The sequence below is a fragment of the Pristis pectinata genome, chromosome 6 (assembly GCF_009764475.1).
Source record: "Pristis pectinata isolate sPriPec2 chromosome 6, sPriPec2.1.pri, whole genome shotgun sequence".
NCBI lineage: Eukaryota > Metazoa > Chordata > Chondrichthyes > Rhinopristiformes > Pristidae > Pristis > Pristis pectinata.
Window position 1 is genome coordinate 94,981,126 of NC_067410.1, and position 25,757 is coordinate 95,006,882.

General features: G+C 41.7%; 1 protein-coding gene across 1 annotated transcript in view; it reads right to left on the reverse strand.

Annotated features, from left to right (window-relative positions):
* LOC127571820 (GPI mannosyltransferase 4-like) overlaps positions 1–4,591 on the reverse strand; it is a 7,617-nt gene extending 3,026 nt beyond the window's left edge. Inside the window, exons 1-2 of the mRNA XM_052018554.1 lie at positions 4,475–4,591; positions 239–395 (exon numbers count right to left, since the gene is read on the reverse strand). Of these exons, the coding sequence (XP_051874514.1) occupies positions 239–356 (118 nt within the window). The 5' untranslated portion in view covers positions 357–395; positions 4,475–4,591. The remainder of the gene's footprint in view (positions 1–238; positions 396–4,474) is intronic.
* Positions 4,592–25,757: the final 21,166 nt, after the last annotated feature.

Sequence of the window (25,757 nt, forward strand, 5' to 3'; positions counted from 1 at the left end):
AATTACTTTCCAGTTTTAAATTGGCCTGTGAAATTACATGAATTGCGGTCAGGTAGTAAATTAAAGCAAAAGGTCCAGGAACTCAAAATAATGCAGATGTCAGCATGCTGTGCCAAGTGATGTCAGTCTCTAAACTGTGAATGCAAGACAGATGAAGGGATTTATTTGGGAAAGAACAAACAGAAACAAATTATTAGTAAGGAAAAAAAAACTAAAACAAGTGCATCAACTGCTTTACCTGCCATGATCTCTGGAGATTGAAAAAATTCATCAGGATGTATGTAGCCTGTTTGTGGTGCCAAGCACCACAGTACCCTGACCACTCCAAGAGCCAACCACATTAATTTGAGTGCCATACTGAGCACTTTATTGTAGAGTATCAAAACGTCGCATGGCTGTTTAAAAACAAATACATTTCTTATTAGTTTATTTATAACAAAGTAATAATGCATCAATTTTGTAAACACTTTTAGAAACTTTATAAATGTTTTAACAAAGAGTCAAGACAAACAGAGTGGGTCCTTAATGATCTATAAAAGGAAACAACAGGAAACTGTATATACCAACCAGGTCAGCAGCAGATATGGAGAGAGAAAAACATGGGTGGAATCGAGGTTTCCTACTCTGAGATATTAATGTCTTTTTATGAGATTCTGGTAGATATTTCTCGAATAGGGGGAGCAGCTGGCACCAATTGAAATCTTTATAAAAAATATAAAGGAAGAGCTGAACACCAATGGCACATTACACGGAGTATGAATAAATTCCATTTATACAACTCCTTGCACAAAACCTAGATGTAAGGATTGGGGAGGGACTTTGACACCAGGTTATCTCTATTCTTTCCACTCCAACAACAACAACTCTCTATTTCCACCTTCATAACATTGTCCAAGTCTGCCTGTATTGCTCTATTGCTGAAACCTTCATCCAGTCCTTTGCCCCCTTCAGACTTTGGTATTCCAATGCTCACATATTCAAACTCTCACATTCTATACTCCAGAAACTTGAGTTCTCCTGAAACAGAAAGCTGGATTACCTAACCAAGTCTATGTCTTATCCCTCTTCAAGATCCATTCGCACTGTAGGCATGTTGTTTCTTAACTAATTTAGTTTGAGATATGGCAACATATTGATTTTAAAATTCTCAGTCCTGTTTCAAATCTTTCCATGGCCTCATCCCATCTCTTTAACAACCAGCCCTATAACCTCATGAGTGTTCTCGTTCAATTCTAGCCTGTTAGACCTCTTTTAACGACTCCACCATTAATGGAATGTTCATAATCTAGATACTGAAATGTCAACCTCAAACCAGTATATTTCTTTCATCTTTCTGAAGATGCTTTAAAACATCCCTGTATGGCTTGGTGTCAAATTTTGTTTGAAAGCACTAGTAAAATACCGTGGATGTTTTATTTAGCTAAAGGTACAGTTAAAAGCAATTATTGTGTGCCATTTGTTAATTACTGTGTAGTTATTAAAGCAAGATTTGACTGCCCATTTGTGGAAAGATTCTCAACAGTAGCATCTCTCTTAGAATACACTGTTAATATACGGAAAAGAATAAACTCAGCAAAATGAGACACATAGCCATAAAATAACAGCAATATGATAAAATGAAATAGGTTGCTGGTACTCAACAATCACAGGAGACACCATAGAATTATTTTTATTCCATGATGACCTGGGATTGTACTAGAAATCTAGAAAAATACATTGCTTGCTGAACAAGCCTCTGCAAATTGGGACATCTTTTTGCATGAATCAGCCACACCTAGGAGTCATTAACCAATCCATTCCGCAATGATAGGTCTTGTGGGACAATAGTCCAATCTGAAATTAAAGGAAATGTTCTTGTACAGGGAACAATTTTACAGCTTTAGGTTTGGTTCTTTTGATGGCAATTTCATCTATAGCAGAAACATCTTGGCTGACACATGGGTCTGCAAGTGCTGTACTGTGAGAAGCCAATAAACCAAAGCCCTGTTTGCTCTTTAAGTGGATGCAAAACATCCCATGACACTGTATCATGAGATTATAAGAAACAGGATTGAAGACGCCGGGGACAACACCTCCCGGCAGCCCTCGCGTCACCCTCCTTGGCCCTTGGTGTTTTTTCTTGGCGGCGCGGAGCCGGTTGGCAGCCCAGGGAGTCGGTTCAATGTACGGATCCCAGTGCAATGCAACCAGCCCGACCGTGCACGGCATTTAAATCCACTGCATGGCCATTCAGCCCATTGCAATCTCCCTACATTGCAACCTCAACGTTGCATTCCACCCCCCCAAAAAAAAGGAAAAAAAAACAGGATTTCGCCTGCTCCATCATTCAACAAGACCATGGCCAATCCATTTTTGGTCTCCACAATACATTCTCTTTACACTTCCCCTGAGCTTCCCTGAAATGCAAAGAATCAAAAGGTAGGATGGGATTAGGGAGGGAATGTCGTGTGGAGATGCCAGTAATGGTCCTCAAACAGGTTGCTCATTTTTACACTAGAAATTCTGCAGATGCTGGAATCTGGGGCAATACACAAAATGTTCTGGAGGAACTCCAGCTATATAGGTCCCTGGTCAGACCCCACTTGGAGTATTGTGCTCAGTTCTGGTCGCCTCGCTACAGGAAAGATGTGGAAGCCATAGAGCGGGTGCAGAGGAGATTTACAAGGATGCTGCCTGGAATGCAGAGCATACCTTATGAAAGCAGGCTGAGGGAACTCGGCCTTTTCTCCTTGGAGAGACGGAGAATGAGGGGGGACCTGATAGAGGTGTATAAGATGATGAGAGGTATTGATAGGGTAGATAGTCAGAGGCCTTTTCGCAGGGCTGAATTGGTGGCCACAAGAGGACATAGGTTTAAGGTGTTGGGGAGTAGATATAGAGGAGATGTCAGGGGTAAGTTTTTTACTCAGAGAGTGGTGAGTGCGTGGAATGGGCTGCCGGAAACGGTGGTGGAGGCGGATACGATAGGGTCTTTCAAGAGACTGTTAGATAGGTACATGGAGCTGAGTAAAATAGAGGGCTATGGGTAAGCCTAGTAATTTCTAGAGTAGGGACACGTTCGGCACAGCTTTGTGGGCCGAAGGGCCTGAATTGTGCTGTAGTTTTTCTATGTTTCTATGTAACTCAGCAGGTCAGGCAACATCTATGGAGGAAAATAAACAATCAATATTTCCAGCCAAGACCCTTCATCAGGACTGGAAAGGAAGAGGGCAGAAGCCAGAATAAGAAGGTGGGGGGGAGGAAAACACACACAGGCAGGTGATAGGCAAGTCCAGGTGATAAGTGAGTTCAGGTGAGAGGGGGAAGGTAGGTAGGTGGGTGAGGGAGGAAGGGTAGCGTAGTGGTTAGCGCGATGCTATTACAGCGCCAGTGATCAGGGTTCGATTCCTGTCACTGTCTGTAAGGAGTTTGTACGTTCTCCTGTGTCTGCATGGGTTTCCTCCAGGTGCTCCAGTTTCCTCCCACATTGCAAAGACGTACAGGTAGGTCAATTTGGGTTTAAAATGGGTGGCACGGACTCGTTGGGCCAGAAGGGCCTGTTACCACGCTGTAAATAAAATTTAAATTTAAGCTGAGTGATGATAGGTAGAAGAAAAAGGGGTGGGGGTTACCAGAAGTTAGAGAAATCGATATTGAGGCCATCAGGTTGGAGACTCCCAAGGCAGAATATGAGGTGTTGTTCCTTCAACCTGCATCTGGCCTCAACGTAGCAATAGAGGAGACCATGGATAGACATTTCAGTACGGGAGTGGGATGTGAAATTGAAGTGGGTGGCCACCAGGAGGTCCTGGCTGTTGCGGCAGACGGAGCTAAGGTGCTGGATGAAGCGGTCACCCAATCTGCGTCGGGTATCACCGATGTAGAGAAAAACTCACCTTTTATCTAGCCTGCATCTGCTCCTCCACTTCCCCCCTCCCCTCCCCTTTATTCCGGCTTCTGCCCTCTTCCTTTCCAGTCCTGATGAAGGGTCTCAGCCTGAAACGTCAACTGTTTATTTCCCTCCATAGATGCTGCCTGACCTGCTGAGTTCCTCCAGCATTTTTTGTGTATTACTCATTTTCACACTGCCGTTTGTGGGAGCTTTTTCCCCCCTTGCATTACAACAGTGACCACGCTTTGGGGCGAGGTCCTTTATGAGTGCAAGACTTTCTTTTAATTATTGCAGAAGGGGCATGCAGCAACGTCAAGGGTGAAACGGTGTAGGCTTCCAGTGTACACCTGGCCCATTCGCTGGCGAGATGGCCACATGGAGAACCTCCCAGGGCGGGTTCTCCCCCACCGCTGATGTTTAGGCCTCCCTCCGAGAGGGGCGCACTCGCGTGTCCCAGCGAAAGGGTCGGAGGCAATACTGTCGGGTCGTCCCTGCGGACGGTAGCGCTGAAATATAAGCGCTTCCTTCCCTCTCTCCCTCTCGTACAAACAAGTGGCCATCATCGTTTCCCACCGCTCCAACCCCGCTCCTCTCCGACATTACCTCAATCAGACACGGAACGGCCACGGCAGGATAAACGGAAGAGCCGCGTAAATATATTCCAATACGATAACGTTGATTGCCTGTTTCTTCGTGGCGTCATGGCGCTCAACCCTGCGTCGTTGCCAAGACGATAGCAGGAAGACTTTAAAGGCGCGTGTTCAACTGTGAAGATATAGTTCCTTGCCGACAAAAAATACTGAAGTTTTCATGATTGAGTTTCCTCTGGTGCATTCATGCAAAGGTGAGATTTTGATTAACACTTTCGCTAGGGAAGAGCAGCAAGCGCATTCAAACAGTCTAAGGAATAATTGTTGGAGTTCCCTAAGTTTATAAAGAACTTTATAAAGAACTGTTTGTCAGCAACAGACAAACAAGAGGACTGCAGATGTTGGAATCTAGATGAAAAGCATGATGATGCTGGAGGAACTCAGTAGGTCAGACAGCATCTGTGGAGAAAAGCAGGTGGTCAACATTTCGGGTCAGGACCTTTCCTCAGGACTGAAGATAGGAAAAGGGGAAGCCCAATATATAGGAGGGAAAAACAGAGTAGTGATAGGTGGACAAAAGAGTGGTGTGGGTGGGCACAGGGTGGTGATAGGTAGATGCAGGTAAGAGATAGTGGTAGGCGGGTGCGGGGGAGGAGGGAAGAACAGATCCACTGAAGGATGGGACAAAGGTAAGGAGGAAAAAAAGAGGGTAGAAAAAAGAGAGAGGCTAAGAAAAGGAAGAAAAGAAGAGGCACGTTGGGATTACTTAAAGTGGGAGAATTCAACGTCAGGGTTGGTGAGGAGGGAGTGGAGAGCAGAGCATTCTGTCTCTTACATGCATCTGGAGAGGATGATAGGACATGACCAATTAATGAAAGCAAGAAGGGAAGGGAAACTAACATGAACCTAACAAGCAGCAATATAGAAATGGGCCTGTTCTGGATGCAATCACTTCTAAGTGCTTTTTTTGAAAGTGTACACCCATAAATATGAAACCAAGATGAACTGCAGTTGAAATGTTTGGAGGTCATGGAATCAAAGTTGTTTCCTCAAAATAAAAAGCAAATCAATGAGGTTAAATACAGCAGATTCTTGAAATCTGAAATAAAACAGAATGTTGGACATATTCAGCAGTCGGGCAGCATTAGTGCAGAAAGTAACAGTCAACACTTCAGGCTGGTGAGTTTCATGAGAAGCATGTCAATGTATGTCGCAGTACATAAACACTTCATTCCCACTGCGTTGGAAAGTCCTTGGATCTATAAATTAAGTTTCATCTTGGTGGCAGAGAAAGTTCTAGAAACAAAAATCACAGAATTATCAGTCACTTGGCCAATTGGGATTGGTTAGAGAAAGCCAGCATGGATGTATGTATGGATGGCAAGTAGCCAATGGAGTTTATTGTGACACAGTACTTAATTGTTTTTACAAGGTTAAATCTAAAAGTAAAACAATAGCTTCAAAACATTTTCATATTACAGGTTTCACGCACCATTGCATTCAGAAGCATTGAAGCTGTAGCATCAGTGAGTCAGAATGACTGATTATAATCCTGTAAATATTAACGTCTGACCTTCAGTCAGAGCAGGAAGGATAAGGGAAATAGGTCACTAAGTCATTACAATGGATGACTTTTTTACATAGTAAAACAGGTCCCACAGTTATCACCTGCGGCTTCCTTAGACCTAGATCACATTTCTGTGGGAGCCAGCTGAGGGAATTTTAATTAAAAGTAGAGAATATTCTTCATCCTTTTCTTGTTACTTCATATTTTATATAATTATCAAGATAAAGATTGTTATTGCTGGAAAATGAAACAGCAACTTCACTGTACTACTTTTTGAACCTTTTGTGTCCTATAAAAACCAGGCTGTTAATTTAGTGCCTTTTCAGGTTGAATTTCAAACTGGTTTGTATTAAAAATTCACTTTTACTAAAATCTAGTTTGGTCTCCAATGTCCTTCAACAGGATGGAACCCCATTCACTTTGAGTTTTTAACATGCAGTCAGAGCTAGAGATACAACAGTAATGGCTTTTCTTCCCAGAGATGCATCATTAGCTCTGGTGTATGATGTATGAACTATTGTTGACTCCATCCCCTAATACAGTTATTTTGGATGATATTGTCCAATGTCATCCAAAATCACCGCATTAATTTCCATCTATCCAGCTTACTTCACCATCACTTTTCTTAATCTTTCCACTGTCTCAAATCCATACTGTTTTCCACTACACCCTCTTCATTAAATGTTATACTTCTTTGAAACAAGAAAATATGGCACATTCTATACTTTTCAAGAGTTTAACAGTCCAAGATGCATGATCTTAATTCTTACTCTACTATTAACTTTAAGGCAAGATTGATCTATTTTCAGCCAATATGCCTTCTTAAGATGAATTTAGATTTGTTTCTTGGTTCACCAGATAAGTCGAAAAAAGAGACTTGTTAGAAATGCTTGGCAGGAAAAGTTTTAATATGAGGAAAAAGAGACTGTTTCATATAGCTGGATGCCAGTAACTATAGCTTACATATTAAAGGCCAATGGATGTGGAGAAACCATTTTTATTGAATGAGTAACATGGTAAAAGCATACTCTGTTGTAGCTTTCAAGAAGAAAGTAGATAAATTCATGGAAGAGTAGATTGCAGGGATTTTGGGAAATAGCAGGAAACTGGGATTTACTGGATGATCTTTGAAAGATTCAGTGGAGATTGCGTAGGCCTCCTTTTGTGAGACTACTTGATTCCCTTTTGCTGTCTAGGTCCCACACTATTGAATTCCTCGCTTAAATCCCTGCACCTCTACTTCTTTATTATCCTTAAAGCCCATTGTTTTTAAGCAAGCATTTGTTGACCTCCAATAATTTCCACTTTCTTGCACTTCTTTGAAATATCATATTGTTTCTTCTTCACCTAAGCAGCCAGATTTCCTCTGATGTTAATATAATGGCATTATTAGATGTAAACTTAGGCTTGAAGATATTGTGCTCTTTATGAATTATCATTGTATGATTTATGGAGTGCAAAAAGAATACCTTAAGCATTGCCTTTCTCATCTACATGGTAACTTATGATCAGAAACAGGACACTTTCATGATTATGCAGATAGCATTTACTTCCATCTTTCTGTCAATTTTTTTTTGTCAGATTCAGATTAGTTTATTGTCATATACACCAGGGTGGAATGAAATTCCTTGCTTACATGAAGCTCACAGAGTAACCAGTATACATTGTAATTATAAATACAAGTACGACAACAAGCACAAAACAGCAGAATGGTGCAAAGATTGTAGTGCAAAATGAAGTAGTGCAAAAAGAAATGCTGAAGTGACAAGAATGGAATAACTAAAAGAGGTAGAATTAAGAGTATGGGGACATGGCAGCACCACCAGGAAGGGGGTGTGAAAGAGGTGACAGGTTCAGATGTCTGATAGCAGTGGGGAAGAAGCTGTTCTTAAGCCTGGATATTTGGGTTTTCAAGCTCCTATGTTTTCTCCCAGAAGGTAGAAGAGAGAAAGGGGAATGGCCAGAGTGCAGGCATCCTTGATGATACTGTTAGCCTTCCTGAAACAATGCACCATGAAGGTGGACTGGATTGATGGAAGTGGTGAGCCTGTGATGAACTGGGCTGTGTTTACCACTCTCTGCAGGTTCTGTCAGCCCAGAGCAGTTGCCATACCAGGCTGAGATGCAACTGGTCAGGATACTTCCTATAAGTGCATCTATATAAGGTTCGGAGAATCCTCTTGGACATGCCAAATCTTCTCAGATGCCAAAGAAAGTAAATAAGCTGATGCACTTTCTTGATCACTGCATCAGTATGAAATGACCAGGTGAGGTTGCTAGTGATATGGATGCCAAGGAACTTGAGGCTGCCAACCATCTCTACAGCAGCTCTGTTGTTGAGGACAGGGTTGTATTGTGATCACTCCCTCCACCCCCCGCCCCCCCACCCCCACAAGGTAAACAACCAACTCTTTAGTTTTGCTGATGTTAAGGGATAGGTTGTTGTTCTGACACCATGACATAAAGTTTGTGATCTCGTTCCTGTACTCTGTCACCAGAATGCATGGGTATATCATGATTTCTTTTGGCTTGCATTTATAGATATTTCCAACACTAACAAATGGTATAAAAGCAAGTTGATGATGATGTTTACTATTTAGCCCATATAGATCAATACTCTTCTTGTTATAAAGTGATGGATATGTCCATGGTGTGTTTGCTAAAACCCAAAATCTTTTTCATCCTCATCTTTTGCTACTTCAGCAGTATCCTTGCAATATCCCTTTTTTTTTTGTTCTTTATTCTATTGTGCTAGAACTTACATTCATCTGCTGCAGATCTTCGGTGCTATCTTCTCCCAGAACTGATCAATGTGCATTAAGCTTCTAAAACCACCTTGTTATTGTGCTTTGAAAGAGTAGAAGTCCCAACATCAGTTCTGGGATTTCTACTGAAAAGAAGTGCCTACATATTCCTGAAGAAATACCTGCACTCTTATTTTAGCCAGTTTCCTGTGCATAGAGATAAACAGTTCTAAATTTCTATTGTTGGTAATTCTGGTTAATTCCCAAGCGATTTCTCTGATGAAATCTGAAACATGAAATAAACAAAAATAAATTAAAACATTACCTTTAGTCATAACTTATTTTGGATATATTTTTAATCTGTATAGTATTGGGCAATATTGTTTTTTAAGTGATGACATGAAGATTCAACTTTAATTAAATTAAAAACCAATTCAAAAGTATGACTGACAGTAATATCCTTGGTCACTGGAATTCTGATCTTTATCTTCCTAAGTAGTTGAATTTTTGGAATTCAGTCCGTGAGTGGAATGCTGTAGGGGTCAGTGCTAGGTCTGCAACTGTTGGTCAATTGCCAATGGAAGGAGCAAATTAAGGGTTTATGGGGAAAAGGCAGGTAGGTGGAGCTGAGTCCACGGCCAGATCAGCTATGATCTTATTGAATGGCGGAGCAGGCTTTACAGGCCAGATGGCCTACTCCTGCTCCTTTTTCTTATGTTCTTAACCTCCACCTTTCTACCTCTTTTCCCTTAAGGTCCTCTTTAAAACTTGTTTTTTCCACATAACCTTTGGTCGTCTGCACTAATTGTACTATCCTCGTATTTGATTTGATGTTAAATTTTGTTTGATAATGCTCCTGTGCAAGGAAATTTTACGATGTTAGAGGTACTAGCTAAATAAAGTTGTCCCTGGAAGCAGATGACCTAATCTCTTCATTTATGAAAAGTTTACATACCACCAAGAAGGGTGTCACTATCTTGTTTAATAATCTGTTTCTCTGTTGGCACCAATTACATATTAAAGACTCCTTGTAGTTCTGCATAATGAATTTCATACCTTCGTATTCTGGCAGAATTTGAACCTACAAAAAACTGGATGATTATGTGTCACTAATCACATTGCTTAGCATTGGATTGGTTGGCTGGCCATTGCCAGAACAATTACTCAAATGGTAAATACTCAAGTTCAAATAAAAATATTTTAAGCAAACAAATTTGTCACAGTTCAGCATTATTATTGCAAAAGCTGCAATAACTGTTTTACAAGTGTGAATGGCCACATAAATATGGCATTTGCAACAGTCTCAATTTTCTGGGGAAAAAAAAGTATCTTTCCAAATATCTTTTTACCACCAGTAATGGTTACCACAAAATTACCGATTGGGTCCATAAATGTCAAATCTGCTGCCTTTACCCAGTCTGGTCTGGATGCATTGCAACATGTTTAACCCTTAACTGTCCCCTGAAAAAGTCTAGCCATTTAGATTTTTTTGGGTAATTAGGATTAGGCGTTAAGTGTTAGCCTTTCCAATGGCACCCACACCCTTTCAGTGCATAATAAAATTTTGAATTTATTAGTGTCTGAGATTTTTACATAAGATATCTTTATTAGTCACATGTACATTGAAACACACAGTCAAATGCATCTTTTTTGTAGAGTGTTCTGGGGGCAGCCCGCAAGTGCCACCACACTTCCAGTGCCAACACAACATGCCCACAACTTCCTAACCCACACGTCTTTAGAATGTGGGAGGAAACCGGAGCACCTGGAGGAAACCCATGCAGATATGGGGAGAACATACAAACTCCTTACAGACAGTGGCCAGAATTGAAGCCAGGTTGCTGGTGCTGTAATAGCGTTACACTAACCGCTACACTACTGTGCTCTTTATTCACTTTGTTTGCATATCAAGATGTTGTAAATTTCTTTGGAGAACAATGAGATATTGAGGTAAAATTTCCATAGATCGGGAGAACTGCCAAGAAAAATTACATAATTGTTCTTGCAGCTTTCATGGTGCTTTTGCTGTAATAACATAAAAGGTCAATATCTGAGGTCAAATCAGACAGCGGAGGAGAGCTAAAGTGGCAACAGACAGCTCCGAATCACAATTGAGGGTGGGATGGAGATGCTGGGTGAAGTGGTCTTCTAAATTATAGGAGTTTCCTGTATGTTAGAGAATCAGTAATTTCAGTTTCATTATATCAGTATATTCCTAATTTTTTAAACTTCATTCCTGACACACCACCTCTCTACCACAGGTTTCTATTCCTTCATTATATCCCAATTCATCAGCCTACTACTTTTATACATTCTCTTTCTTTGTAATTCTGTGTGTGGCTTGACTGAGGTAATCTCCTGTACATGATCCTTTTGTATAATATTTCTTTTCCACTTTTCAGATCACATTAATTAAATCATATGACTCTAATTTTTCAATTCTGTTAAAGTGTCTGACCCTGAAGTATAAATTCACCTGTCCTCTCAACAGTACTCTCCACACTGAAATAATGGGAGAATTTGCCTTAGATAATGCTAGTACATTGTATTGAAAGTTTGTGTTTTCAAAGTAGTGTGGCACAAGGTCAAGCAATAAATATTATTCTTAATAGTTTACTTACAATAGGACAGGTATCACTTTGTTTAAAGTTTTGCCTTTTGTATTTTATGAGTTTTTGTCATTACTTAGAGATGTATAAGGCTGCAGAAATTAGCTATATTTGGCAAAAATAAGAGCAAAAGATCAATGAATTCGAATTTGAAACTGCAAACCCATCCCGTCTAATATAATTGGAAATAAAGATAATTACCAGTGTTTTCAACACTTCTCACTTTTCTTTAAAGAGCTTTATTATTAAACTTGTATGTGGAGCATTGCACAATAGCTTATTCTGTTCAGAATGTCATATTATCATTCATTTTAATTGTTTGGCTGCACAGCCGGTTGCTGCAAAAAAAGAACAAAAGCCTCATTCTTTCTGTAGTTAAAGCTATTTGAAGCATTAGGAAAACTATCCTAGACTATCTTAATTCATATATTCCATAAAATAATCAAAAATGCATTCTGTTATTCTAAACCAAGTAAGTCACATGAAGAATTTGCAAGGTATGTTCTAAAAGCGGAACTGAAACTAATAGTTCACTATGTTTCATTTTTTTCTACTGTATAATTCCTTCCTAATCTTTTCTGAATTTCATTCTTAATCAAAAGAAGTGAGAGTGTCCATCTTTGGTTGATCAGTCAGAAGTTATACTTGGCAATTATGTAAGGCATTAGAAGGTAAGGCTGACTTTTCTCCCAACTTAGATGATCAGGTTGAGAATAGACAAGTCAAAATTCCAAAAGCAGATCTCAAAACACAGCAGCAAAAAACCCGCTGCTGCAATTACCAGTGTGTGAACTGAAATATGTATATTCTTAAAATCGGTATTATAATACTTATTATCCAGTTTAGGGGAATCAGTGTGAAACAAGTTGCAATGAACTAAACATTGATAAAACCAATTTATACATTAGCCATATTTCACAATACAATAAAAGTGAATGCCTTAGAAAAAAATCTTATATTGCAAATGCAAAGAAACAGATTATAAAAGTGTGCAAAATTAATATAAGAATACTGGGACTGATAACTTGACAGGAATAGTTATCAAGTTCAGCAGATGAATCTTAAGCCCTTCACCTTACTTGTCAAGGAACCATCTCAGGTTTACCACCCAGTTTAATTCCTAAGAGTTAGTGATGACTTAATTTGTTTTTTTTGAGCTATTTTAGGTCATCTGGTGGATTATATTAGGATTAACACACTGATTTCCCACCAAGTTTCATACAGAATACACAATCAATTAATTAACTTTAACGTGCCATATGCCTAGCATTTATACTCATTTTTGTTATACTAAAACATATGTATTTGGTGCTGATGCCCATTCAAGTCCTCTGCAAAAAAAAACACACCAGACTGACCAAAATCCAGTTCAAAACAGCATTAGTGTGGTCCATGTCAAAATCAATGAAGTGCATATAAGAGGGAAAGTCGTGCACTTCTGGGGTGGGGGTTTTGGGAACAGGAGACCAGCCAAGACCACCATAAGAAAAGAAAAAGATGCAGGTGCTGGAAGTCTGAAATAAACTCAAAATGCTGGAGATACTCAAATTTTACCTCTACAAATGCTGTTTGACCTGCTGAGTTCTTCCAGCATTCTGTTTTTGTTCATTAAAATGATTGGTTTCTGGTATTCATTCATTCATGTGTTAGATTTATCATAGGTGGACCTGCAGAGCAGCAAGTGAGGGATTTTAGGTGTCATTTGGGCTCTCCCTGATGATTACAGGTTTATTCTGCTGATGTAAAAAATTGTGGTGTGGAGAGGGTCACTTGAAGTTTTGTGGAACTTTATTTTGCTGAGTCCTTATGCTAATCATTCTTTATATCAAGTGGCCAATGCCTGCCTCCTCTACTCATCTGGAAGTGAAAACAGCAGATATCGAGCAGGGACATCTTCTTGCTTCTGCTACTCCTCCAGCTAATGTCTTATGGTCCTCAGGCTCCAGATCTCCTTGTTGCTCTTTCTCCAGCATTAGCTTGCTAGATGTTGCAGCATGCAGCACACAACAATGAAGTCTTTGCATCTGCTTGATGTGTACTGCATTGCCCCCCACCCGACTAAGATAGGCAAGAAAATATCCTCTTTAGAAAACCATTGACATTATTATACTACCATTCGGCTGCTTGCATAGGTCTTTATATCTGTGTTGAGCAATCAGTGTTGAGATTGCACTGGTGTGAGGATAGCCCTCAACCCCACAATCCATCCCCCAGAGCAATGTCTGTCAGTGCAGACTCCATAAGAATTGTATGCTTTCAGGAATTCACCATGAGAAATTTCTTCTTGAGATCCACAATTCACAAAAGCATTCTCTCTATATGTTCCTGATATCAAACACCTTACTAAAATCTATGTACACCACATCCACTGCTCTACCTTCAATGTGCTTTGTCACATCCTCAAAGAATTCAATCAGGCTCGTGAGGCACGACCTGCCCCTCACAAAGCTATGCTGACTGTCCCTAATCAGCCTATGCTTCTCCAAATGCCCATAAATCCTGTCTCTAAGAAACTTCTCCAGTAATTTGCCCACCACTGAAGCAAATCTCACCGGCCTATAAATCCCAGGGTTGTCCCTACTCCCTTTCTTAAACAAAGGAAGAACATTTGCCACCCTTCAATCATCTGGCACTACTCCTGTGGCCAGTGAGGACGTAAAGCTCATTGCCAAAGGGGCAGCAATCTCTTCCCTCGCTTCCCATAATAACCTCAGATATATCCTATCCGGCCCTAGTGACTTATCTACCCTAATGTTCTTCAAAAGTTCCCGCACAACCTCTTTCCTCATGTCGACATGCCCTAGCTTATGAGCCTGTTGTACACCATCCTTACAAACGTAAAGGTCTCTGTCACTGGTTAATACTGAAGCAAAGTATTCATTAAGGACCTCCCCTACCTCTTCCGACTCCAGGCACATGTTTCCTCTTATCCCTGATCAGTCCTACCCTCACACTGGTCATCCTCCTATTCTTCACATTCATGTAGAACGCCGTGGGGTTTTCCTTAATCCTACTCACCAAGGCCTTCTCATGCCCCCTTCTAGCTCTCCTAAGTCCATTCTCCTAATTCCATCCTGGCTACCTTGTAACTCTCCAGAGCCCTGTCTGATCCTTGCTTTCTAAACCTTAGGTAAGCTTCTTTCTTGACAAGATATTCTACATCTCTTTTCAACCATAGTTCCTTCACTCTAACATCCTTATCCTGCCTCAATGGGAAAAACCTATCCAGAACCACACACAAATACTCCCTAAACAGCCTCCACATTTCTGTTGTGCACTTCCACAAGAACATCTGTTCCCAATTTACACTCCCAAGTTCCTGCCTTATAGCATAATAATTCCCCCTCCCCCCAATTAAATACTTTCCCATATTGTCTGCTCCTATCCCTCTCCAAGGCTATGGTAAAGGTCAAGGAGTTATGGTCACTGTCTCCAAAATGCTCTCCCACCAAGAGATCTGATACCTGATCAGGTTAATTGTCTGGTACCAGGTCCAGTATGGTCTCTCCTCTGGTTGGCCTGCCACATACTGTGTCAGGAATCCTTCCTGGATCCACCTAACTGAGTCCAGAACTAGAGGGCACAATCTTAGAATTAGAGGGTACCAGTTTAAAACAGAAATGAGGAGAAATTTCTTTAGCTAGAGGGTAGTGAAATTATGGAATTCTTTGCCACATACAGCTGTGGAGGTCCAATCATTGAGGGTGTTTAAGGAGGAGATTGATAGGTATCTTATTAGTCAAGGTATCAAGGGATATGGGGATTAGGCCAGAAATTGGGGCTAGATAGGAATAGTATTAGTTTAGCTCATGGAGCAGACTCAATGGGCCAAATGGCCTACTTCTGCTCCTTTGTCTTGTGATCTAACAAACTCTGCCTCATCTATCCCCTTTACACAAAGGAGATATTAGGGAAGTTGAAATCACCCATGACAACGACTCTGTTACTTTTGCACCTCTCCAAAATCTGTTTTCCGATCTGTTTGTGTCTCTGTTGCTATTGGGGGCGTCTGTAGAATACTTACAATAGATTGATTGCTCTCTTCCTGTTTCTGACTTTCACCCACACTGACTCAGTAGACAATCCCTCCAGGATGTCCTCCCTTTCTACAGCTGTGATATTGTCCCAGATCAGCAAAGCCACTCCCCCATATCTTTTACCTCCATCCCTGTCCCTTTTGAAACATTTAAACCCTGGAATATCCAGCAGCCATTCCTGCCCTTGTGACAGCCAAGTCTCTGTAATTATCCATGCTCTAAGTTCATCAACCTGGTTCCTGATACTTCTCACATTAAGTAGACACACTTCTGCCCATCCAACTGACTGCAGTTTTGCCCTTTCAACTGCCCATCCTTCCTCACAGTCTTCCTACATGCTGCATCTACTTGTACACTAAATGCACCAACCTCTGACCTATCACTCTGGTTCCCATTCCCCTGCCAAACTAGTTTAAACCCTCCCCAACAACTCTAGTAAACCTGCCCACAAGAATATTGGTTCCCCTCCAGTTCAGGTGTAACCCATCCCTTTTGTACAGGTCGTACCTTCCCTAGAAGAGATCCCAATGATCAACAAATCTGAAACCCTGCCCCCTACAGCAGCTCCGCAGCCACGCATTCATCTGCCAAATCAACCTTTTCTTAACCTCACTGACGTGTGACACAGGCAGCAATCTAGAGATTGCTACCCTTGAGGTCCTGCTTTTCAGCTTCCTACCTAGCTCCCCATATTCCATCTTCAGGACCTTATCTCTTTTCCTACTTATGTCATTGGTATCAATATGTACAATGACCTCTGGCTGTTCACCCTCCCCCTTCAGAATGCTGTGGACCCGATCTGAGACATCCCTGACCCAGGCAGCTGGGAGGCAACACACGATCCAGGAGTCTCTTTCACGTCCACAGAACCTCCTATCTGCCCCCCCTTAATATCAAATCCCCTACCACTACCACCCTTCCCTTCTCCCCCCTTCCCTTCTGCGCTACACAACCAGGCTCGGTGCCAGAGACCTGGTCACTGCAGCTTCCCCCTGTAGGTCATCCCCACCCACCCCCCAACAATATCCAAAGTAGTATACCAGTTATTCAGGGGAACAACCACAGGGGTACTCTGCACTACCTGCCTATTCTCCTTCCTTCTCCTGACAGTCACCCAGCTACCTGCCTCCTGCAGCTTAGGAGTGACTGCCTCCCTGTAGCTCTTGTCTATGAACTCCTAGTTCTCCTGCAGGAGCCAATGGTCATCCAGCTGGAGCTCCAGTTCCCTAACATGGTCTGTAAGGAGCTGCAGCTGGATGTACCTCATGCAGATGTAGCTATCAGGGAGACTGAAGGTCTCCCAGAACTCCCACATCTCACAAGATGAACACACCACTGATCCTGGAGGCAGTCTAACTACTCTAACCTGGCGCCAAAGGAAAAATCAGAGATAGAAAAACAGAAAGACACTTACTTTAGCCTCTTGAGCCAAAACCTCAAGTGCTCTACTCTAACACTGGTCCACTCCCACAATGGCCACTCCACTTATACCTACCTTCCTTTTATTCTCTGCTGGTAATTAGCCAATCAATGAGTAACAATTTGCAAATGTGCCTCTTTTAGACTCTTGCAAGGTGAAACTCTTGCTCATGGATAGGAGCCCATGGTGTTACAGGAGAGGTACTAGCGTAGTTAGAAGATTGGCTGACTGGCAGAAGGCAAAAAGTGGGAATAAAGGGTGGCTGCTGGCGACTAGTGGTGTTCCGCAGGGGTCGGTGTTGGGTCCATTACTTTTCACGTTATATGTTAATGATCTGGATGACGGAATTGATGGCTTTGTGGCCCAGTTTGCGGATGCTACAAAGATAGGTGGAGGGACAAGTAGTGCTGAGGAAGCAGGGAACCTGCAGAAGGACTTGTACAGGTTGGGAGAATGGGCAAAGAAATGGCAGATGGAATACAGTGTAGGGAAGTGTATGGTCATGCACTTTGGTAGAAGGAATAAAGGTGTAGATGATTTTCTAAACGGGGAGTGAATTCAGAAATCAGAGGTGCAAAGGGATTTGGGAGTCCTGGTGCAGGATTCCCAGAAGGTTAACTTGCAGGCTGAGTTGGTAGAACCATAGAACAATACAGCACAATACAGGCCCTTCGGCCCACCATGTTGTGCTGACCTTCAAACCACACGTAAGGCTATCTAACCCCTTCCTCCCACATATCCCTCTATCTTAAATTCCTCCATATGCTTATCTAACAATCTCTTGAACTTGACCAATGTATCAGCCTCCACCACCACCCCAGGCAGCGCATTCCATGCACCAACCACTCTCTGGGTGAAAAACCTCCCTCTGACATCTTCTTTGAACTTCCCACCCATTACCTTAAAGCCATGCCCTCTTGTATTGAGCATTGGTGCCCTGAGAAAGAGGCGATGGCTGTCCACTCTATCTATTCCTCTTGATATTTTGTATACCTCTATCATGTCTCCCCTCATCCTCCTTCTCTCCAATGAGAACAGCCCTAGCTCCTTTAGTCTCTCCTCATAATCCATACTCTCTAATCCAGGCAGCATCCTGGAGAATCTCCTCAGCACCCTTTCCAACGCCTCCACATCCTTCCCATAATGAGGCGACCGGAACTGGACACGGTACTCTAAGTGTGGTCTAACCAGAGTTTTGTAAAGCTGCATCATTACTTCGTGGCTCTTAAACTCGATCCCACAACTTATGAAAGCTAACATTCCATAAGCTTTCTTAACTACCCTATCCACCTGTGTGACAACTTTCAGTGATCTGTGAATATGAACCCCCAGATCCCTCTGCTCCTCCACACTGCCCAGAATCCTGCCATTTACCTTGTACTCCACCTTAGAGTTTGTCCTTCCAAAGTGTACCACCTCACACTTCTCCAGATTGAATTCCATCTGCCGCTTGTCAGCCCAGCTCTGCATCCTATCAATATCCCTCTGTAAACTTCGACAGTCCTCCACACTATCCACAACTCCACCAATCCTTGTGTCATCTGCAAACTTGCTAACCCAGCCTTCCACCCCCTCATCTAAGTCATTAATAAATATCACAAAAAGTAGAGGTCCCAGAACTGATCCCTGTGGGGCACCACTAGTCACAGCCCTCCAATCCGAATGCACTCCCTCCATCACAACCCTCTGCTTTCTACAGGCAAGCCAATTCTGAATCCACACGGCCAAGCCTCCCTGGATCCCTTGGCCTCTGACCTTCTGAAGAAGCCTACCATGCGGAACCTTGTCAAACGCCTTACTAAGATCCATGTAGACCACATCTACTGCACTACCCTCATCAATCTTCCTGGTCACCTCCTCAAAGAACCCTATCAGACTTGTGAGGCAAGATCTTCCCTTTACAAAGCTATGCTGGCTGTTCCTAATCAGTCCATGATTCTCTAAGTGCTCACAGATCCTATCTCTTAGAATCCCTTCTAACAGCTTACCCACCACAGACGTAAGGTTCACTGGTCTGTAATTCCCTGGACTATCCCTACTACCTTTTTTGAATAAGGGGACAACATTTGCCACCCTCCAGTCCTCCGGTACCATCCCCGTGGACAACGAGGACTCAAAGATCCAGCCAATGGTTCAGCAATCTCCTCCCTCGCCTCAGGAAGCAGCCTGGGGAATATTTCGTCAGGCCCTGGGGACTTATCTGTCCCCGAGAACTTATCTGTCCCCAGGGCCTGACAGTAGTAAGGAAGGCAAATGTAATGGTAGCATTCATTTCAAGAGGACTAGAATATAAAAGCAAGGATGTAATGCTGAGGCTTTATAAGGCATTGGTCAGATCACATTTGGAGTATTGGGAACAGTTTTGGGCCCCATATCTAAGGAAAGATGTGCTGGCGTTGGAGAGGATCCAGAGGAGGTTTACAAGAATAATCCCAGGAATAAAAGGGTTAATGTATGAGGCACATTTGATGGCTCTGGGCCTGTACTCACTGGAGTTTAGAAAGATGAGGGGGGATCTCATTGAAACCTACCGAATATTGGAAAGCCTGGATAGAGTGGACGTGGAGAGGATGTTTCCCCTAGTGGGAGAGTCTAGGATCAGAGGGCACAGCCTCAGAATAGAAGGTCATCCCTTTAGAACAGAGATGAGGGGGAATTTCTTTAGCCAGAGGATGGTGAACCTATGGAATTCATTGCTACAGACGGCTGTGGAGGCCAAGTCATTGGGTATATTTAAAGCGGAGGTTGATAGCTTCTTGATTATTAAGGGCGTCAAAGATTACGGAGAGAAGGCAGGAGAATGGGGTTGAGAGGGAAAAATAAATCAGCCGTGATTGAATGGTGGAGCAGACTCGATGGGCCGACTGGCCTAATTCTGCTCCTATGTTTTATGGTCTTAGGACATAGAACAGTGCAACGCAGGAACAGGCTCTTTGACCCATGATATCATTCTGAACTAATTAAACTAGTAATTAAAATGCCTAACTAAACTAATCCCTTCTGCCTACACATTGTCCATATCTCTCCATTCTCTGCATATCTAAGAGCCTCTTAAATGCCTCTATCTTATCTGCCTCCACCACCACCCTAGGCAGCACATTCCAGGCAACCACCACTCCCTATGTAAAAAAAACAATTTCCCCGCACATCTTCTTTGAACTATTCCCCTCTCATCTTAAATGCATGCCCTCTAGTATTAGACATTTTGACCCTGGGACAAAGATACCAGCTGTCTACTCTCTCTATGCCTCAAATTATTGTTTTAATTATAATTCCTACTTTTTAATTGATTTTTTTGCAACTGTTTCTCAGCATCTGTGTTCATCAGTGACTTTGAAAAACAGTAAAAGGGCTTAAACAACACGAGCTGTCAGAAGTCTATCAGGTCGTCTGGATGTGGTCTCAGGGTCCACTGCCTGAAGTCTATGTGCCATTGTTGTGAAACCTCAAGGTCATTGAGAGCCACATAGATACAAAGGATTATTGTAGCCACAGGGTTATCATAAATGCTGGAGCATGACCTTGAAGTGTGGCCAAACTTTTTCAGATAAGACAAGAGAATGAAGATCATCATGACTAGTGCAGTCAACCATTGCCAATACACAGCTGGTTGTCAATTCGAAATGGAGAGAACCTGGTCTATTTCTAGCCCAGGGCAAAGGTTGTGCCCCCGACCTCAATTACTCCCTGCCTGATTTTAACTCAGCCACATCCAGAGATCAAGTCTGAAAACCTCCCTAATTGGAAGATAACCATTCACTCACCACAGAGTGTTCTCACCTACTGAAATGTTACAGAACATAACTGTGCCTATTCAATAATGGAGTATGGAGGCAGTTAGCTCCTGTAAAGGGTGGTGAATCTGTGAAATTCATTGCCACAGAGGACTGTGGAGGCCAAGTCATTGAGTGTATTTGAGGCAGGGATTGATAGGTTCTTGATTGGTGAGGGGGGTTAGGAGTTGCAGGGAGAAGGCGAGACAATGGGGTTGAAAAAAATCAGCCATGATTAAATAATGGGGTGGACTTGATGGGCTGAATGGCCTGGTTCTGCTCCTATGTCTTGTGGTCTTATAATATACAGTGGCATGCAAAAGTTTGGGCACCCCTGGTCAAAATTTCTGTTACTGTGAATAGCTAAGCGAGTAAAAGATGACCTGATTTCCAAAAGGCATAGAGTTAAAGATGACACATTTCTTTAATATTTTAAGCAAGATTACTTCTTTATTTCCATCTTTTATAGTTTCAAAATAACAAAAAAGGAAAAGGGCCCGAAGCAAAAGTTTGGGCATCCTGCGTGGTCAGTACTTAGTAACACCCCCTTTGGCAAGTATCACAGCTTGTAAATGCTTTCTGTAGCCAGCTAAGAGTCTTTCAATTCTTGTTTGGGGGATTTTCACCCATTCTTCCTTGCAAGAGGCTTCCAGTTCTGTGAGATTCTTGGGCCGTCTTGCATGCACTGCTCTTTCGAGGACTATCCACAGATTTTCGATGATGCTTAGGTCGGGGGACTGTGAGGACCATGGCAAAAGCTTCAGCTTGTGCCTCTTGAAGTAGTCAATTGTGGATTTTGAGGTGTGTTTAGGATCGTTACTGTCACAAACCAGCAACAAAAGAAACACACTGAGCATGATTCAGTGTTAAAAACTATTTTATTAATCACTACTTATGATAATACGTAAAATAAAAGTAAAAAAAAATGTTAGTATGTTAGAATTCAAGAATGTTAAACCTCGAACGTTAACCCCAAAACTAAACTCGTCGTGTGTGTGTGTGACAAAGTCCAAAACTCCCAGTTCCTGAATGGTTCTTAAAGTTCAGTTCCGCAAGCCATAAGGTGAAACATGAGCAAGGGCTTCTTCAACAACCACCGTTGTCTGAAGATAAGATGTAGATGTAGAAAAACATAGAGAGAGAGTACATACGAAATCCAAATGTTCCACGATGGAACCCAAACGACACTTCAGTGTTTACTCGGTAGTGACTTCCTCACCCCGAAAAGCATCCGAACCGTGGTCGTCCACACACAAATACCTGTTTCCTTCTACAGGTCAGCAACAAAGTGAACTCCACCGGATTACTTCCAACTTCCATACATGGATTTCAGTGGCAAACACAGTTATTGTTTCTCATCCATCGATAGAGAAAACAAGCAGGCTGGTGTCTCTCTCCCTTCTCTCTCTCTCTTTCTTCTTCTTCTGACTTCTTCAACAACGTCATTACGTCCTTTATCTTCTATTGACGTAAGCACGCCCCACACACACATACACACACACTCTCTATCTTAAAGGGACTTTCACTGAGTCCATAACACCTCCCACCTAAAAAAAAATTTTCCCAAGAAAATTTTAACCGCGCATAGAGTTAGTAATGTTAATAATTATCACGCTACACAACTACAGACTATCAGATTAGTACAGATATATGTTTCCCATTTAATATCGGGAAAGACAATCAGCAATCACATTATCTTTGCCTTTAATGTGAGTTATCATGAGATCAAACTCTTGCAAAATTAAACTCCAGTTTAACAGCCTTCTGTTCTTGTTTTTGACTCGGCTCAGAAACACCAATGGGTTATGATCTGTATACACAGTCAATGGTTTCTGAGCGGTGCAAACATATACACTGAAATGTTGCAAGGCTAAAACAAGCGACAGTAATTCTTTCTCTATGGTGGAATAATTCTTTTGATGCTCATTAAATTTCTTTGAAAAGTAAGCTACAGGATGGTCAATATCATCAAGGTCACCCTTCTGCAACAACACAGCTCCTGCAGCTTCATCACTGGCATCTACTGCTAATGAAAATGGCTTTTCAAAGTCAGGTGTTCTGAGCACAGGATGGTAGCATAAAATGGCTTTCAGCTTCTTAAATGCTTCTTGACAAGAATCTGTCCAAACAAACTTTACTCCCTTCTTCAGAAGATTAGTTAGGGGAAGAGCAATATCAGCAAAATTTTTACAAAATTTTCGATAATATCCAACCATTCCCAAAAATCTTCTAACAGTCCTCGTACCTGTGGGAATAGGGAACTCAGATATTGCTTGAACTTTTGCCTGAACAGGAGCTTGCTTGCCTTGACCTACAACATAACCAAGATACGTCACAGTGGCATGGCCAAATTCACTTTTAGCCAAGTTAACTGTAAGGTTAGCCTTGGAAAGTCTTTCAAACAACCTTTCTAACGCAGAGATGTGATCCTCCCATGTATCATTCCCAGTCACTAAGTCGTCAATGTAGGCATCTGTATGTTTTAACCCATGAATCACTGAATTAATCATTCTTTGAAATGTTGCCGGAGCATTTTTCATTCCAAATGGCAAAACATTGTATTCATACAATCCAGAAGGGGTTACAAAGGCTGAAATTTCCCTTCCTCTATCTGTTAATGGAACACACCAGTACCCTTTTAATAGGTCAATCTTTGTAAGAAATTTTGCCTTTCCCACTCTGTCTATGCAATCATCCACCCTAGGAATAGGGTAAGCATCTGACTTTGTTACAGCATTCACTTTCCTGTAATCTGTGCAAAATCTAACAGTTCCATCAGGTTTAGGTACAATAACACAGGGCGAACTCCAATTTGAACTAGAATGTCTAATAATATCATTTTCCAACATGTACTTTATTTCCTGATCAACAAGTTTACTTTTTTCCACATTCATTCGATATGGGTGTTGTTTGATTGGTTTTGCCTCCCCAACATCAACATCATGGGTAATTATCGATGTTCTGTTTGGAACATCTGGGAACAGATTTTTAAATTTTAAAATTAATTCTCTCATCTGTTGTTTTTGTGAAACTTGTAAATGGTCCAACTTCGTTTCAAGGTTCTCCAGGATAGTTTGGTTTTTTAGTTTCGATGGAACAATATTTGGTCTAAATTGGCCTTCCTCAACATCAACATCAGGCATTCTAGAAACAACCTTTACACCATCCACCAAGGCCACAACTGAATCCCTCTCATAATAAGGTTTTAGCATGTTTACATGACAGAGTTGTGTTTTCTTGCGTCTATCTGGTGTTTTGATTATATATGTTAGATCAGTCACTCGAGATTCAATAACATAGGGTCCAGAAAAACGAGCTTGCAAGGGATTATTTTGGCTAGGGAAAAATACCAACACCTTTTGCCCCACTGCGAATGTCCTAGGCCGAGCACGTCTATCAAAATATGTCTTCATTCTTATCTGGCTTGTTTTCAAATTCTCTCTCGCTAGCTGGCAGACTCTCTCCAACCGAGTTTTAAATTTTTGGACATAGTCCAACAGACTCAAGTGAACTTCCTCATTAACCCATTGCTCTCTCAACAACTCCAAAGGTCCTCTCACCCGATGTCCAAACACAAGCTCAAACGGACTAAATCCTATTGACTCCTGGATCGATTCTCTAACGGCAAACAAAAGTAAATGGATACCTTCGTCCCAATCCTTGGTGTTTTCAAAACAATAAGTCTTCAGCATATTTTTGAGAGTAGAATGAAATCTCTCCAGAGCTCCTTGAGATTCTGGGTGATATGCAGATGATACAATCTGCTTTGCTCCCAGCTCATAGACTATTTGTTGAAAAATTTTTGACATAAAATTACTACCTTGATCAGATTGGATTTCTTTTGGCAAACCAAACAAGGTAAAAAATTTTACAAGAGCCTTTGACACCGTCTTGGCCTTAATATTTCTAAGGGGTATTGCCTCTGGAAATCTAGAAGTGGCACACATGATGGTTAACAAATACTGATTTCCAGTCTTAGACTTTGGTAATGGGCCAACACAGTCCACAATCACCTTCGAAAAGGGTTCACCAAAAGCAGGAATTGGTTTCAAAGGAGCCACAGGGGGTTTTTGATTTGGTTTACCTACCATCTGACATGTGTGGCAGGTTCGACAAAACATCACCACATCTTTTCTCAAACCAGGCCAATAGAATTGTTTCAAGATCTTCCCTACAGTTTTATTCACCCCAAAATGACCACCCAAAGGCATACTATGGGCCAGGTTTAAAATCTCATCCCTATAAACTTTTGGAACAACAACCTGATGAATAACTTCCCATTCCTCAGTAACAGGAACATGAGGAGGTCTCCATTTCCTCATTAACACTCCATTTTTGACATAGTATCCAGTTGGCACCTTTTCAATCTCCTCACATGAGAGTGCTTTTTCTTTCAATTCTGTCAACTCAGGGTCCTTTGTCTGTTCCACCATAAAATCCTTCCTTGACAAAGACAAATCTTTAAATTCAGGCTCACTGTAAGGATGTTGATCCTCCAGTGAAGACAGAAAAGTCTCAGATAAGGCATCATAATTTTCTTCCTGTTTAGGACTGTCACAAGGAACCACATCAGACTGCACCGGACTGTCTGTCTTGGCTAATTCTCTAGCTCTAGCTCGAGTCACCGCACATGATGGGTAAACATCTGGATCATTCTCAGACTCATCAATCCTTGGTTTGGTTGTTAACCGTACCACAGGATCACTTTCTCCATTTGCAAGGTCATTTCCCAATAACAAAGAAACTCCTTCCACTGGCAAACTAGGTCTTATCCCTATCTCGACTGGTCCTTCTACGAACTTTGACTTTAAAATCACCCTGTGAAAAGGGACAGACATGGTCTCACCTGTAACACCTCGTACTAGATTTACTTCACCAGTGTCACTTTCTTCACCAAAATTTAAAACACTGTCCAGCAAGAGAGATTGACTAGCCCCAGTATCTCTAAGAATTTTCACTGGCACCTGGGGTGACTCATCATTCAGTGAAACAAAATCCTCTGATACATACGAACGGAATTCCTTTCTCACCTCCTCCAACTTTTCCGCTTTTCCCTCTTGCAAGGACTGATCTTTAACAGCATCTCCTAAACCTTTTTGATTTTTAATTGCCTGAAAGCAAGCATTGGGCCCAGCTTCCTTCTTTT